The sequence below is a fragment of the Trematomus bernacchii genome, unplaced genomic scaffold (genome assembly GCF_902827165.1).
Source record: "Trematomus bernacchii unplaced genomic scaffold, fTreBer1.1, whole genome shotgun sequence".
NCBI lineage: Eukaryota > Metazoa > Chordata > Actinopteri > Perciformes > Nototheniidae > Trematomus > Trematomus bernacchii.
In genome coordinates this window covers 1,939,797-1,955,798 of record NW_022987608.1, presented here as the reverse complement: position 1 = coordinate 1,955,798, position 16,002 = coordinate 1,939,797, and the positions used below count along the sequence as shown (strand labels likewise).

General features: G+C 41.2%; 1 protein-coding gene across 1 annotated transcript in view; it reads left to right on the top strand.

Annotated features, from left to right (window-relative positions):
- Positions 1–16,002, top strand: part of slc41a2b (solute carrier family 41 member 2b) — a 45,725-nt gene that overhangs the window by 5,792 nt on the left and 23,931 nt on the right. The window contains exons 4-8 of the mRNA XM_034131351.1: positions 1,430–1,501; positions 2,432–2,576; positions 4,156–4,302; positions 9,031–9,178; positions 10,532–10,611. Of these exons, the coding sequence (XP_033987242.1) occupies positions 1,430–1,501; positions 2,432–2,576; positions 4,156–4,302; positions 9,031–9,178; positions 10,532–10,611 (592 nt within the window). The remainder of the gene's footprint in view (positions 1–1,429; positions 1,502–2,431; positions 2,577–4,155; positions 4,303–9,030; positions 9,179–10,531; positions 10,612–16,002) is intronic.

Below are 16,002 nucleotides of genomic sequence, written 5' to 3'. Positions count from 1 at the left end.
GTTTGTGGCACTTCCTGTTAGTTCCCGGCTCTCCTCACACACAGGCTCCATATTCACAGAGCTGTGTCAACACGGACAGCAGAGCTCAGTGAGAGCTGATACTCCTCCGTCGGCTGCCAAGAAAACTGTTTGTCCTTGTGTTCATGTTCTCCTAAGGCTCTGCAGTGACAGAATAACAGACAGTGGTTCACAGTGTGTGGGGGGTTCAATGCGAACCATTTATTCACAAGTTTAAAAGATACTAGTTTAATCGAAAGACATAATGGAGATGTGAGTTTAAGAATAGGGGTCCAGAAACTTAAATAATAATCTGCTTTTTGGGGTTTTCCCTTTCCTGTAGTGTGTCATATAGATTTGTGTGCATCTGAATGACTCTTTGTTTAAAATGACATCACTATGTAACACTCAAGCTCCTATTGGCTAGCGCTCCAACACATCGTAGGTAATAGGCTAAGGGGCGGGACATCGCTAAGCGTTTATTCTTATTATCCCATGTCTGTGTTTCTGTCTTATTCTATTGCTGCGATGATGACACCCACATTTCCCTACTGTGTCATATTTATATTAGGGATGGGAACGATTATTCTTTTTGGGAGGGGTGCCTAAGTTGATTACATATGATCAAATGGAATAATTCAATGTATACGGCAGTGCCATAGCTAAGTGTGTTAGGTCTAAAGGTGTGTTTTGCTCCGCTCACCGGTCCCTCACAGCGGGCAGAGCTGCAGGTGCTGATCTCTCTCTCTTGCGCGTCCGGTTATTCTTCACTCACGTTTATGTCCAAATCCATCAGAGCTAGCTAGTTCTAGCTAATGATATGGCTGCTGCCCCTCCCTACACGCAGATCACGCAGACTCAAACCTCATCTTATGCCCAAATTCCAGCTGAGAGGGTCTTCTTTACAGCTGGCCTGATTGTGAATCGCCTCCGCACCCGCCTCTCCCCTGACACATGCTCATATTCTTAAACAAGAATGGGTATTGAATAGCTGCATTCTGTGCAGAGGCCCTGTTATAGGTTGGTGATCTCTGTTGTAATAGGGTTACGTTACCCTAACCGGTTATGTTGTTCGTGTATGATCCCTCTTTCATTTAAAAACCAAGTTATGTTTTAAGCATGAATTAAGCTGTAGGCCTATAGCTGTCAACTGTTCAAACTGTGATCACCAGTTCAATACATTTGACAAATTCGACTTGGTTTCTATACTTCTTTGAACATGTATTTATTATATATAATTTTTTTTGTCAACATTTTTCCCAATTTTTTTTTTTTTTATAGGATATGTAGATTTCGGTTAATCGGTTAACCGTTTTTTTGGGGGTCGAATATTCGAATATACATTTGCTTTCAAATTCCCATCCCTAATTTATATGCAGGCATAGAAAAGGGAATGTTTCTAATAAATGTTTGCTTCTTTTCCCCTACACAGGTGAATGTGGGCAAGATGGATTCTCCCATAGAGAAGTGGAATCTAATCATAGGCAACCTGGCACTGAAGCAGGTAAACACAAATGTTCCCGAAACTATTTATATGCACATCCCTGGATAAATACTACAACCACATTTTTCTGAATGAATTCACAATTGTCATATTTTTGATTAGCTTTTTAAAAAATATGCACCATTACATTTTCATTTCCAAATGAAAGCAGTTGCTAGAAAACACTTTACGGATTAGTGGCCATGAGAATAATCAAACACAATGGCTTAATGTATCTTACATACATTAATTCCAGTGTGTATGGTTGTTATAACCGTCTGTAATATTCTCGATACACGTACATGTAATGCTAACTGAGTGGGTGTTCGCTCAGACTGTTTTATTGATCTCTGTCTGTGTAAGAACTTCCCTTTTAATCATCTACCCACCCACACACACTGATAAAGACACAATGACGCATGTAACTTCATATGGTTTTGCTGAGCTGTTGGTCCAATGTGTTTCACAACAACGCCCACGTCAGCAGGAAGTGTTACGTAAAGGAGTTAATGGTGTTAATTACAGTATTTATGTCACCTTACCTCCCTAATGAAACCCTTCTACTAATCCTAAGTCTGTTTTTTTATTTTATTTTATTATTTATTCTACTATTTCAACAATTAAACAGTTTACACGTCCAAAAAACCAACAAAAGTAGTAGAAGTGGGAGGGCAGAATGCAGAGGTAGTTAGTCGTCCAGTTGCAGGATAAAGTAAGAAAATAATAAAATAATTCCGTAATTAAATACTCACACAGATAAACAAAATTCTATATACACATACATATGTACACATATACATACAACCATTTCCAGGGTGAAAATAAAATAATAAAGTAAAACAAATAAGAGAATTAATTCATACAAGTCCATGTTCAGATAACAAGACACATGTAGTGGTGCTTGTTGTCTCCACTAGATAACGTTCCCTCTCCCCTCTTCTTTCCCCCCAGGTCCAGGCCACGGTGGTGGGCTTCCTGGCTGCCGTCGCTGCCGTGACTCTCGGCTGGATCCCAGAGGGGAAGTTCCAGATGAGCCACGCGGTGCTGCTGTGCTCCAGCAGCGTGGCCACGGCCTTTATAGCCTCCATGCTGCAGGGTAAACACACGCACTCGCACACACACACACACACACACAGTGTGGCTACAGCTGTTACAACATCGTAAAGTAAACTGTTGATTCTGTCGCTGTGACACTGCTGTCCTCCTCCCAAACTGTCTTTGTCTCGTGTAAATATAAGTTAATTTGAATAATTTAGTCAAATGAAGTCAAACTTTATTTATATAGCACTTTTCATACACTAAGCCGGTAAAAGTGCTTCACAAACTAAACACATACACAATTTACAAATACAAACAATACTAGCTCTCCCTTTCCAGAGGCCTGTACTACGAAGCTGGATGTTCGCTTAGCCGGCTAACTTCAGGGAAAACTCGGGCTTTCCGGTCCTACGACGCTGGTTCTCTTTTTAGCGGGCTAGATCTCCATGGTAACTTATGCTGAGCGGCTAACCTCCTCCGGAGCAGGTTAGGTGGCAGGCTAAGAGATCAACTCAGTGAAAGCACCGCCTGCTGACCAATCAGAGCTCCGTGTGCAGAGTTTAAAGCGATCAAGTCATATTACAGGATAGAGGAAATACAGAAAAACTGCCGTTGCAGGAAAGACGGCCGGCAAAAATCACCGACTGTGTGAACGTGAAAATGAATAGAATATCCCCTCCCATCTTCAGAGCAATCTGACTATTATAACATTAGCGTTAAGAAAGCTTACTTAAATATCTGCCACGACATAAGTAACCGGATCAGAGTAACATTAAGTACAGTCCGCGGCACTGTGAGTGCAGACGTCGATGTGTCCCATTATCATTCATATCATATCACATCATAATGTATCATATATTTCCTTATTTGAGTCAGCTTCTTGAGCCGTATCTGGCCGTGCAACACTCACAGTGTCACATACTGTATGCAGAAGTATTATTTTAAGCAACACATTAACACTCGACTCGAGTCAAATGTAATTAAAGTCAGATCCACTCGTGTCTTGGACGGGGCAGTGATATCATAAACCTGTTAATGTACGCATTCAAACACTTTTTCTTTTACCAGCTGTATTCACCTTGCAGGTGCAGCTATGTGGCTTTTATCCTGGATAAAGTGTTTAAGACATGGATGTTTAAAGTTTAACTTCTTCATATTTGACTAATATTAAAGTTCACTTTTCATTCAGGAAGTATGACGCTGCGCTGTCAGTACGCTTGTCCATGTTTGTGATTGGTTGAATGCTCCAAATACCACCCCTTTCATGTGAACGCGCACCTAACTAGATAGGACACGGCTGGCTTGAGCGATCCACTTGATAACCAGCATCGTAGTACAGCTTAGCCAGAGCGCGTATGTTTTGGATTGGGCCAACCGGCTAACTCAAACATATCCAGGTTAGGTTGAACCAGCTTCGTAGTACAGGCCTCAGGTCATAATCAGAGTAACACATCGCTTTGTGATTAAAAAGTACACTTAATACCAACAAATATAAATATATATTTGTACATACTTATACAAAATAATAATACATAAATGACTAAAATTACAATAAAATAAGTATAAAATTCAGTTTCAAGTCGGTCTTGAGTTTGCTCTTCCTCTGAAAGTCCCCACTCTTGTTGTGTCCTGTTCAGGTTTCATCATGGTCGGGGTCATTGTGGGTTCCAAGAAGACGGGCATCAACCCAGACAACGTCGCCACCCCCATCGCCGCCAGTTTTGGTGACCTCATAACTCTGGCGATCCTGGCCTGGATCAGCCAGGGCCTCTACAAGTGCCTGGGTAGGTGACCTGCTTCTACCTTTAAAAAAAAAACCTGCTGAAGTGAAAGGCAACCTATAGCTCCATCAGGAGGGGCGTCTCTGCATGTCTGTTGACTGCGTTTGCCGAAAAAATAGAGATTACTTTAAAGATTGTCCTTCTAATTTACCAGATATGTGAAGCTTTTAACTTCATTTTGGGTTTTTTTGCGCAGAAAGTTTGTCAATAGTTGGTTTGACACAGATTGAATTGTCTTTATTCTGGGTTACAGCTGCATTTTGCGAGTACACTTCATCAGGTCCGTCTTCTCTCATTTAAGAATGGCATTCAGCCCAGATCTTTGCCTTGCAGGGAGGCTCTTCCCTCAGTCGGCCTGCAGAGGTCCCCCCCGCCTCACTCTTTAGCAGCGCCTCACTCCTGTGAACAGAACAGACCGTCTCTTCTCCTCTCACTTCACATTCCTAACGTTAGATTCATCTCACACACCCAGACCCACCTTGTATCACCTCATTCATTCAGCATTCATCCTCTGGAAAGACTCTCAGAATAACTAACCCTGTCTGCTATAAGTGTACGACCCAGATGTTCACCACAATGAGAGAAGCAATTCAGCGCTGTTAGCTAAATGTACTACACACACTTAGGATTTCCTATTTCCGTGCGAGGCAGTGCACGGAGTGGCTGTGTGTCACTCTCAGGACACTGGCTCTGTTGTCCTTAAACCAAGCCAACACTATCCTGCTGAATCAGAACTAACTAACTGTCAGATACACAGAATTTAAACCACATGATTATCTATGTAGATAAGAACTTTGTAGCGACATCAGGAAGAAACAAAGTCGCTGAGAGGCTGAGGTTGCCTTTGTCTTATCAAAAATTAATGCTGGGATCCAAAAATGCGTTGAACAAAATCTTATTCTTTAATAAAACTGATCAACTTACTATAAGATGCACAAATATATATTTTCCAGATATTCCAGCTATGAAAAGGTCAACATAAAATACAGCGACCCTCTCTTCCACACACACCTCACACAGGTGAAATGTGATTATATTTATTAGTGCCGCCCATACCCATGTAACCCAACCCATAATTGATCACAAAATAAAAGACCAGTGCCAGAAATATAAACAATCAGAAACCTTATAAAATGTTCACCATAAATCCCCTCTCTGACATCATGGCTCTTACAGTCTTAATGCCTCTAATGCTTCTTACTTTGAGACAAACAAGCTGAGTGGAGTTGAGACAGCAGCGAGACGCAGGAGCTGCACGAGCCCCGGCAGGTTTATTTATAACATGCTTTTAACAAACACTGCTGTTTCAGAGTGCTTCAGTGAGAGGGCTCAACAATAGATAAAAGCAAATGAGACGGAGACACCAAGAAACGGGTCCAAAGCTGCCGTGTGCCTGTGGATGTGGCAACACCGGGCCATTTCAGGGCTGACTACAGGAGAGGTGAATACATGATGTAGACCAGGGGTTCCCATTATTATTATTAGTATTATTATTATCCAGTGTTTCGCACAGAATTTGATTCTATTTGTAGGGGCACCCCCCGCCCCATGCAAATGAGCCATAACTAATTAAATATGCGCATATCTTAATACATTTCAGGAACACATTTCTGAACATTGGATAAAGTCAGGTTTGAAATTCTTGTTTCATTTTGTAGTCATATTAGAATCTAAAGTTTTTACAGAAGGGATTTTGGATATCTCTTTTTATCACTCCATAAATCAGAAAATACTGTCAACAGCCCTAAAATATCAATTTTCATCCTGAGCACACACAAACACTCACAGCCGAAGGAAAAACAATAAGTGTGGCTTGATATTGAGTAAGAAAAAGGTTTATAACGCTGTGAGAATGGGTCTGCGGAGAGCATTTCTCCACCATCCCAACTCGTCTATTACCAACCAGGGAGCTCTATGCAAGTCAATGGGGACTCCCTGTTAGTTGAACATTTACGCTAAAGGTCCTGGTGTGTGAGGAGCTCCGCGGATTGGTCCATTTTGGTTCCCGGAAGAAACAAATGGAAAAAGAGAAATCTCCAACGAGGCGTTCTGGGGCAGCATAGACAGGTATTTTCTGTGTTAGAGTTTTACTCGCTACAGGGTGTACTTTGAGGGTTTGTGACTCTGCAGACCGTTTACATGCAGAAAAACCTTCATAACACACAAGGGGACGGGTAATAACCGGAAAAGCATGACATGGGACCTTTTAAATATAATATTATTACAATATTGATTAGATTAGCCTAAAGCCTAGCAATTGGATGTTACTTACCAAAATCCATCCTGAGAATTAGGAATGCAAGTCACTAGATTCATAATTATATAATAATGTATTGATTATTTGGACAATGATTAGTTATTTGCTGATATCACAAATCCTGCCACAATTTCTTTAATTTAAAGGGGACCTATCATGCAAAATGCACTTTTTGATGTCTTTCATAAATAAACATGTGTCCCCGGTGTGTCGGGGAACTCACGCAGCGTCAGAAAATAAAACCCTCTCTCTTTTCCTCCGCACCCAAATCTCTAAAAACGGGGGAACAACGGAGCTGATCCAGATTTGCGTCCGATATGACGTAGTATCTGAAATGTGGACCCACGGCACTATCAGAACGTTGCTATCAGAAACAATGCCCGACTGTTTTGGACGTAATATGGTCGGTGTTTACATTAGCATGGCTAACACTCAGAGCTAACCTGTACTGGAGAGCATGTGTGTGAAGAAGCAGGAAATCAAAAGGAACTCGCCTTGTGGTATAACCGGCAAGAGAGAAAGCCTTTGAGCTCCATACTGTTTCAGAAATAATCCTTGATAATCCATGATATGGCGTTTCATCACGTCGGTGTTTACATTAGCATGGCTAACACTCAGAGCTAACCTGTACTGGAGAGCATGTGTGTGAAGAAGCAGGAAATCAAAAGGAACTCGCCTTGTGGTATAACCGGCAAGAGAGAAAGCCTTTGAGCTCCATACTGTTTCAGAAATAATCCTTGATAATCCATGATATGGCGTTTCATCACGGCAGTATTTAGTTTAGACAGTAGCTGCCGGGTCCCGCATGAGCTCAGCCCCCTCCTTTTTAAAGCTTTATACCCCAAATCAGCACTTTTGAAACAGGAAGTGAAATAGAGGGATATGAGGCATGGCTAGAATGGGTTTCCTGTTTGGTATTTTGAGCAAAACACTTCATAGACATGTTTTTTATATATTTGTATATATCTGAGACCTATGCTATTGCCTAAAAATAGCATGATAGGTGACCTTTAAATCAGGGGCCTGTGCCAGTTCACTTAACTTAAGTATGATTAAACAATTTAAACTCATCTTATATTGCCTGTATATAAGTATGAATGGGATGCCCTTGTGTCTTGAAGCATGGAGGCTAGCGTTACTTATCACCGCCATCATTTCTTCCCCATGCATTAACAAGCGTCTCTCAGTTGCTCAGCTCGAGGAGGGAGTTGGCAGCGGCTCCGTTCTGTTTCCTGGCAGAGCCTTTAAGCTCAGCGTATTCCACCAGAGATGGACAGGAATATCAATTGTCGTCTATTGGTTTATTCCCGGCCGCAGGGACACTCGATGCATGGTGTCATGAGGGTCATGTAAACACTTTAACCTGTAGAAGAAATTCATTAGAGCGCGGCTGATGGACAGCTTTTTCTGTGAATGCTAACTGAATGTCTGATTTGCTGTCAATGTTACGCATTCTGATTCTTTGGGGAGTTTTTTTAATTTATTCTGGGGTTTCTTCAGGAACTTTTCCCAATTCAGCCTGGGGTTTCTCTGAGAATTTTTCACCATTTATTCTGGTTTTTTAGGGGGGGGATTTACCTCATTTTCTTTCAGGTTTCTTTTGGGTGTTTTCCCAATTTATTCTGGGGTTTCTTCCTTGTACACTGCAAGGGTCTAAGGACAGAGAGCGTCTTATGTTGTACACACTCAGGGTGTCCGCGGGGTCTTCAAAAGTATTAAAAGTTGATAAATCAATTTAGCGAAAATGAAGGTTATTAAAAAGTATTAAACGGCATTTTCCAAGGTGTTACATTTTGTAGCTTGTTTTCAATAAGTATATAAATTGTCCAAAGAGGTTGTATTCTACAGTCTGCCTGAATGTAATCATTGCGTAGGTGTGTAGTGTGATTCTGTGTAGTTTATTTATGGCATCCCGTTGGGTTTGACGTCATCTGAACAGGACATCGCACGCTCACTGCTTGATAGCGCGCGAAGGTCCGTTTACGCCGGTTGTTAAACAACATCGTTATGGGGAAATGCAAGTCTGCGTCCAAATGATTGGAAGATAAGGAGGAAGGACAATCAATACTGTATATAGTCAATGTGAGGTAAAGTGTGTCGCCAATGTAACCGGTTAAAACTCAAAGTGGCGATGAGGTCTTAAAATGTATGGAAAGGGTCTTAAAAAAGGTCTTAAAAGGTTTTACATCTGACTTCAGGATTCCTGCATATACCCTGACACTGTAACGCCCCCTAAGACAATTTTTTAAATAGCTGTCCTGTAATTTTGTTTGTTTAACTAGTCCAAAAGGAGCATGTTACTAAATGAATGCATTTAAACAAACTTCCCTACTATATTTTGTGAACATTAAACAATGATGCATTATACCCTACCAATTCCCTACTGCATGCTTGGATGGGCTCCAAACTCACACTTAAAAAAGGAAACAAATAAATCAAGACAAAGTCATTTATATCCTCCTCCTCTTCCACAGATACGTACCCGTATGTGTCGGGGCTGGTCTGCGCCTTCTTCATGTGTCTGACTCCTCTGTGGATGGTCATCTCCTCCAAACACCCGGCCAGCCGCACCCTGCTGTACTCCGGATGGGAGCCAGTCATCACTGCCATGGTCATTAGCAGGTGTGTGTTTGTTTGTGTGTGTGTGTGTTTGTTTGTGTGTGTGTGTGTGTGTGTGTGTGTTTGTTTAGTCTTCAAAGGGGAAAGAACAGCTATTCTGCAGCTCCAAGTGTCTGGTTTGCTTGATGACTCATCCCCAAAACAAATTGCAGCACCCTCGGAAAGCCTTCAGCCTGGCAGACAGTACGAAGGGATTGTTTGCTTCTGAACACTCAAGTGTGGATGATGCCACCTTTCTCCATTTTCTTTTTATAGAGAAGTGACCATTAAAACCTCTCTGAAGTGTGTGCATAGCTTACAAGAGGCAACCTTTGTGTTATTCTCTGTCAAAGCGTTGTTGATTTTTTTGAAAAGTGCTATTATTATTATTATTATTATTATTAAGTACAACAATAGAGATATTTTCTGTAGACGACATAAGCTTAAAACAATTTAAACTCTACAGCTTCAGGTTAATTATTTGTACCTTTTTAGGTAGATTTGTTTTTGCAGATGAAAGACCAGGAATCCATCGTGCACACAGACTACAGGCAAAGCTTTAATTAAAAAAAAGTCCCCCATGCTCCATCACATTAAAAACCACCAAGACAAACATGAACAAACAAAAAGAAATACAAAATAAATAAGTAGATTAATAAATAAATAATACTCTATTGATATTTTCCCTTCTGCCGTTGATATTTATACATTTACTGTTTATCTTAAAGGTGGGGTAGGTAATTCACTTCAGAAACACTTGTTATTATATTCCATGGAATGCTCTTAACATCCCGATAGCAATGAATACATTAAATGCTTTGACAATAAATCCATAACAAAATGTCATCTGTGGAAGCTGTGGCGCTGTAAAAAGCACGACCAATCATCTGAGCCGGCCCGGCTAAAATAACTGGATGGCCTACCTGCCTGTCAGCCTTCCATCTCGTGCACAAACTTATCTCGTGCCCTCATTGGTCATGTGCGCGTTCGTGTGTGTTGGAGGAGGGGCTCTGTAAGGAAGTCTGAAGGAAGGGGCAGATTTTTTTCGGCTGCGTACTTTCAAATTCTAGCACACTCAAGCTGGTTTCTCCATTCTTACCTACCCTACCTTTAATGTTATTATATTTTATGATATTTGTAATTCATGTGTTCACTTTCTGCTGCTGTGACGAAGCAATTTCCCAATTTGGGATGAATAAAGCAAATGTAGTCTAAAAACATTGTAAATAAATGAACAAACAAATAAATAAATTGCAGTTCTTACCTCAGCATCTATTCAACGCTGCTACAACTTATTCATCTGAGCAATGGCTGTTGTTTTCAAACCGCTTTATTGATTGTCACCAGCTAATGATTTAATTATGTTGTGTTCTGCAGCATCGGTGGGCTGATCCTGGACAAAACGGTGTCCGACCCAAATCTGGCTGGCATCGTGGTTTACACTCCGGTTATCAACGGTGAGTCATAAAACCTGTCTGCTTTTCCTCTGCTGTGATTGGCTTAAAGGTCACCGATTATGCAAAATCCACTTCCTCATGTCTCTTCTACATCACCATGTGTCCCCTCTGTGTAAAGAGTCTCTGAAAGTTTCAGGAACAAAGATTCTCTCTCTTTTTGTCCTGATCCATTTATATAAAAACCTGTCTGAAAATCAGCTGATCAGATTTTGGCCACTTTATGATGTCATAACGATTTTTTGGCTTGTGTAACCATTAGCCAATCAGCAACCAAGATAACCCCCCCCCCCCACCTTATCACCTGAATCTCCTCCTAGAGCACCATTGTGTTCTTTTTAACCAAATATCTCTCAGAGGGGCGTGGGGAGGGGCTCCTTATTTTCATCTAAAGTAACAGACAGAGAATCAGCACTTTTGAAACAGGGCTGAAACAGAGGGGATTATGGGATGCTGCAATGATCTGTTTGGTGTTTCAGCCAATCAGAGACAGGCTCTGGATATATCTGAGAGCTATAATATATTGATGAAAATCAGTATAAATAGGGGACCTTTAAGGTGTCTCTTGCTCACCCCCGGGGCACCTACAGACAAAGAGAATCCGGACTATAGGATTTATTAAAATAGCTTCCTAAATCCACGGGGGAAGTAGAATAAGAGATATACATATGTAATGAAACCTCAAAGCTTATGTAGCTACGTGGCTCTAATCCAACACCCTGTACTTCCCCTCTGTGTGAGAGCAGGACACGGATTGTGTTCAGTGATCCACGTACCCACCATTTACCCTACAGGATTGGGGTTGAACGTGTGTGTAAGTGAACTTAGCCTTTCATTTAGAAATTCCTCGCCCTCCATACCATACCTGAGTACATGCATGTTCCACAACCTAAAGCAACTTGTTTCATGCTACATTAGCTTCTACTCAAATATTGTACTTTTTACTCGACTACATTTATCTGACAGCTTTAGTTAGTAGTTACTTTGCAGGTTCATATAATGTTTATCTATATATAAATAGATACATGGCATTGTAAACTCATTAAGGTGAGCTCCATCTTTACTAGCTGCAAAATTAAAATGATTTAAATTGAATAAATCACAATTATAATCCCGTGATACCACATATTTTTCAGAAAGTTGCCATTCTGCATAAGGAGTCATTCCAGTGTTGGTAATTTAAGTATATTTGGGTACTAACACTTTCGTACTTTTGCTTAAGTAGGATCTGAGTACTTCTTCCACCTCTGGGTGTGGCTGTAGGGATGGTGATTGTTCTCTTGGTCCAACACTCTCAATTAAATCAGATTATTTTCCTAGCCAATTATTGGAAAGATTGCCATGACATTACTTACAGACGTCCATGATTGCTAGTCCTAAAGATTGAAATGGTTTCTTGACTTGATCGCTATCTAGCACCACCATAAATTGACTTAATCAATTATTGGATGTATTTACCATGCCATTTAGGTCAGACATCCATAACATGGACATAACAGAAAATTGTAAAAACTCTGATCCCCTGACCTTTCCTTGAGCACCATCATCATGTCTGAGTTTTAAATTGTCCATACTTGTTTATGTCTACTACCTTATACACATGAACATGTTTACCACGAGCAGCCACAAGGGGGCGTAGTGAAGCCAGAGTAAACCCTCACATGTCTGTAGACTCTGAACTTGGTTAAATGAAGGGTTTAGGAATGTGTTTGGAATGAGCTCCACCAGTTTAGAATAATTTGAGCGAAGCTATTTGCAATTCTATTTCTTGCCTTCTTCCACCCCGAGTAAACCTCCAGACCATCTGTCTAAGTGTGTGGAGGAGGGAAATGAGCGGCACTGAAATAGTAGCGCTCTCTCCTCCCTCAGCCTGAACACTGTGGATGCACATGAGACAAAATGCCTGTAACGTGTCTACAGATACTCAATTAAAGCAGGTGGTGACATCCTGCATAATCCAAAATAACTTACTTAAAACACATCATTATGAACACCACTTTTGTTTGTGAGCAAATCTGCAAATACAGTGGTTCGTGTCTGCTCTGAAAAAGCAGTTTTTTCCTGCATTTCCATGGCTGCTGAGACTCATGGGAAGTTACGATTGAATTTCCCAGGAAGAAATATAGAACATTAAGCATACCTGTGTTGTTAAATAAGAGACTCATTCATTAAAGTTAACATTTAACGCAAACTTAGATCAGAAATGTTACTTCAATCTGTTTCTAGAAGTGGAAATATATAGAATAGTTGACTATCAAAACCATTAGGTGGCATTATTTTATAGTAATCATTCAGCTGTGGTTTTAGCACAGTGTTGTAATGAATCCTGTAGCAATGCCTCCCACAAACCCAGCTAAAAGCACTCTCATTGTTCCTGTAGTTAAACAGTATCTCAATCTCAGATGTATAGAGAGAAGTGAATTCAGAATTGGAGACAGAGCCCCCATTCATTCATTTTAAAGTCGCTCACTGGCCATGAAGCCAAAATGACTCGACTTACCATGATCATCGGGTTATCTTCACATCTATGGCGCCCCAGTATACGTCTACAGAAACATCCTTTTGGCGGACCCAGAAGTTGTAGTTACATTGTTGGCTATTATGGAAATAAAGGATTTGAATTGAAGAAGACATACTTTATTAATCCCCAAGGACAAATTAAGGGTTTAGTGTCTCTACTACATGTCTCCATGCTTTAATGTTCAAAAAGCTCTTTATTGTTCTCATACTGCCTGTGCTGCAGCACCTATTTTCACCCTCTGTCTGAAACCAGAGCCCACTCTGCTCTGATTGGTTAGCTGGCCGGCTCTGTTGTGATTGGTCAACCTGCTTAGAGATGTCCCGCACCTTAGCCTATCACGTACAATGTGTTGGAGCGCTAGCCAATAGAATCGCGAGTGTTACATATGCCCCTTTCACACCAACGTGTTTTCAGGGCCGGCTCGGAGCTAGAGCCTGAAAAGTACCGTGTTTTCCTCTTCACACCGCAGCGGCGCCGCCTCTTAGCTCCGGAATCCGGTTCGTTTTCCAGCTCCAAAAAATCGTCGGTCTAGAAGCAAGATTCCGGAGCTAAGAGGCGGCGCCGCTTACGTCGAGGCGGGGGCAGGGGCATGGGCGGGTTCAACCTCCTGAACAACAACAAAATGCCCGCGTTTTATCCAGTTTGTACACAACGCATAACCAAAGCGAACAACGCTTCAATACAATCGGCCATTGTTGTTGATGTGAGGGATTTCCGCGCGGTTTGGCTTTTATGAAGCAGGCACGTAAACGGTTACGTCATGACGCAAACGATGAGGCAATGACGCAGTACCACCCCGGCTCTGTGTGGTGTGAACAAAGCGGGAGCAGAAAAGGGATACCGGAGCTGAACCATAAAAGCTCACGGAGCTAGAACGGGAAAAGCGCTGGTGTGAAAGCCGCAATAGAGATGTCACTATGGTCAGGAAGTGACAAAGGAGTCTTTTTTAGACCATTCACAAAAACCTATATAACACACTACAGGAAAGGGCAACCCAAAAACATAAACATAATATGGCCTCTTTAACCCATCCTAGTATTTGGCGCAGTGGGCAGCTTCCCTAATAATCTACCATTTGACTTCTTTCTGGAATTTGCCAAAGACTACTGAAATGCAATCTTGGTGAATGCCTTAGTGTTGGGATGTGGACATGTGTAAAATAGAGATGTTACCTTAAAAGCTTTCTTAATGACAATCCGTCTTAGCGATAGTTTCATTTGGACGCATATGGAGACAAACTGTTAAACTGTGAAGATACAGATAAACTCTGCCTGTTGTTCATCTTGTTTATCCCTCTCAGTTTTGCAATTAATGCAGTCTAGGAGTCTTCGCGCTGAGCTCTAAGTGTGTATACACAAGATGGATGGCATGCCATAGAGCTTATTAGTGTTGTGCTGTGCAGCTCCCAGGTGTGACTGAGCAGACGCTTCTTTCTCCTCTCACAGTCAACAGTCCCTCGATAACTGAAGCTTACTAAATAGCGGCTCCAAAGCTCATTAGCATAAATAAGTTACTTAATGAGACTGATTTAGGCAGTCAGCCACAGTCTGTCTGTTTCTACTTCATAAAACTGGTCCTCTTCCATTCCCTTTTTGTCCTTCTCGCTTCTATCGTACGCCGCTAACTGGCTCAGACACGGTTGCCACGGCGCTGGCACCGACACGACAAGAGATAAGCTTTCAATTAAAAGGCATTAATGAGAGACACTTAACGAGATGCAGGACGATTCTCGAATTGTTTTTTCCGTGGAGAGAAAAACAGAGAACCTGTGTCGGGGTGAGGGTGTTTTATTTTGTGTGTCAAAGAAACCCCAGGTCTGAGCAAACTGTCCCTGATTGATATCTTAAATTGAAACAGAGAGGAGGTCCACTTGTGACATTTAGCTAATTAAAATGCACTGTTGTAATATAATACAAATGAATGAAAGAAAAGGCAGATGGAACAGAAAGTGTGAAGGCATGGTGTGAGCATGTTTGATGAGAAAGCGGTGGGGAAGAGATGTGTATAGAGAGAGATAAGAAAAGACATATAGAGGGACAAAGCCTGCATTTTTGGCCTCCATTAATTTATTGCAATAGAAGGGATCTGCTGCTGCTTAAAAGGTATTCATATTTAAATTCTGCTGTGTTTGATCCAGGTATTGAAGAATTGTCCTATATTTCCTCTTGTGCTTGTTTTTATTGAATTACAGTCTGTTCCTTATATATATATATATAACATGTGAAATGGGGCAGATGCTCTCCTTATTTCCTACTTTGATCTGACTTTCTGTACCTGCATTTATGATAATGTGTTCTGCATCTTGTTCTGCAGTTTCCTCCCCGACAGCACAGCCGAGTCTTTAATCTCTGCTTGTCATCTCGCCATATTTTCCTCTCCTTCTGTTGTTCGTTAGCGATAAGGTGTCTGGCTGCTTTACATCTCGCTCCCTCCAATATCAGTCTGTCTTTTTCACCTCTGTCCTTGTTTCTCCCTTTATTATATTTGATCTCTTATTGTGTTTTCACATCACATCCTGGTGTTGGAGCGGTTTAAAGGTCCCCTATTATACTGTTTTTCATCAATATATTACAGGTCTCAGATATATACAAAACGTGTCTCTGAAGTGTTTGGCCTCCAAACACCAAACAGATCATTGCAGCATCCCATAATCCCCTCTGTTTCAGCCCTGTTTCCAAAGTGCTGATTCTCTGTCTGATCCTTTACATCAGGGGGGTCAAACTCAAATACACAGTGGGCCAACATTTAAAAATGGGTACTAGTCGAGGGCCGGACTGGTTCAATGTTTATTGCAAAACTTATTGAAATGAACTTATTGCACATATTAAACCTGGAACTAACAAAGCTTAAATGATTGCCTATAAAAACAACAT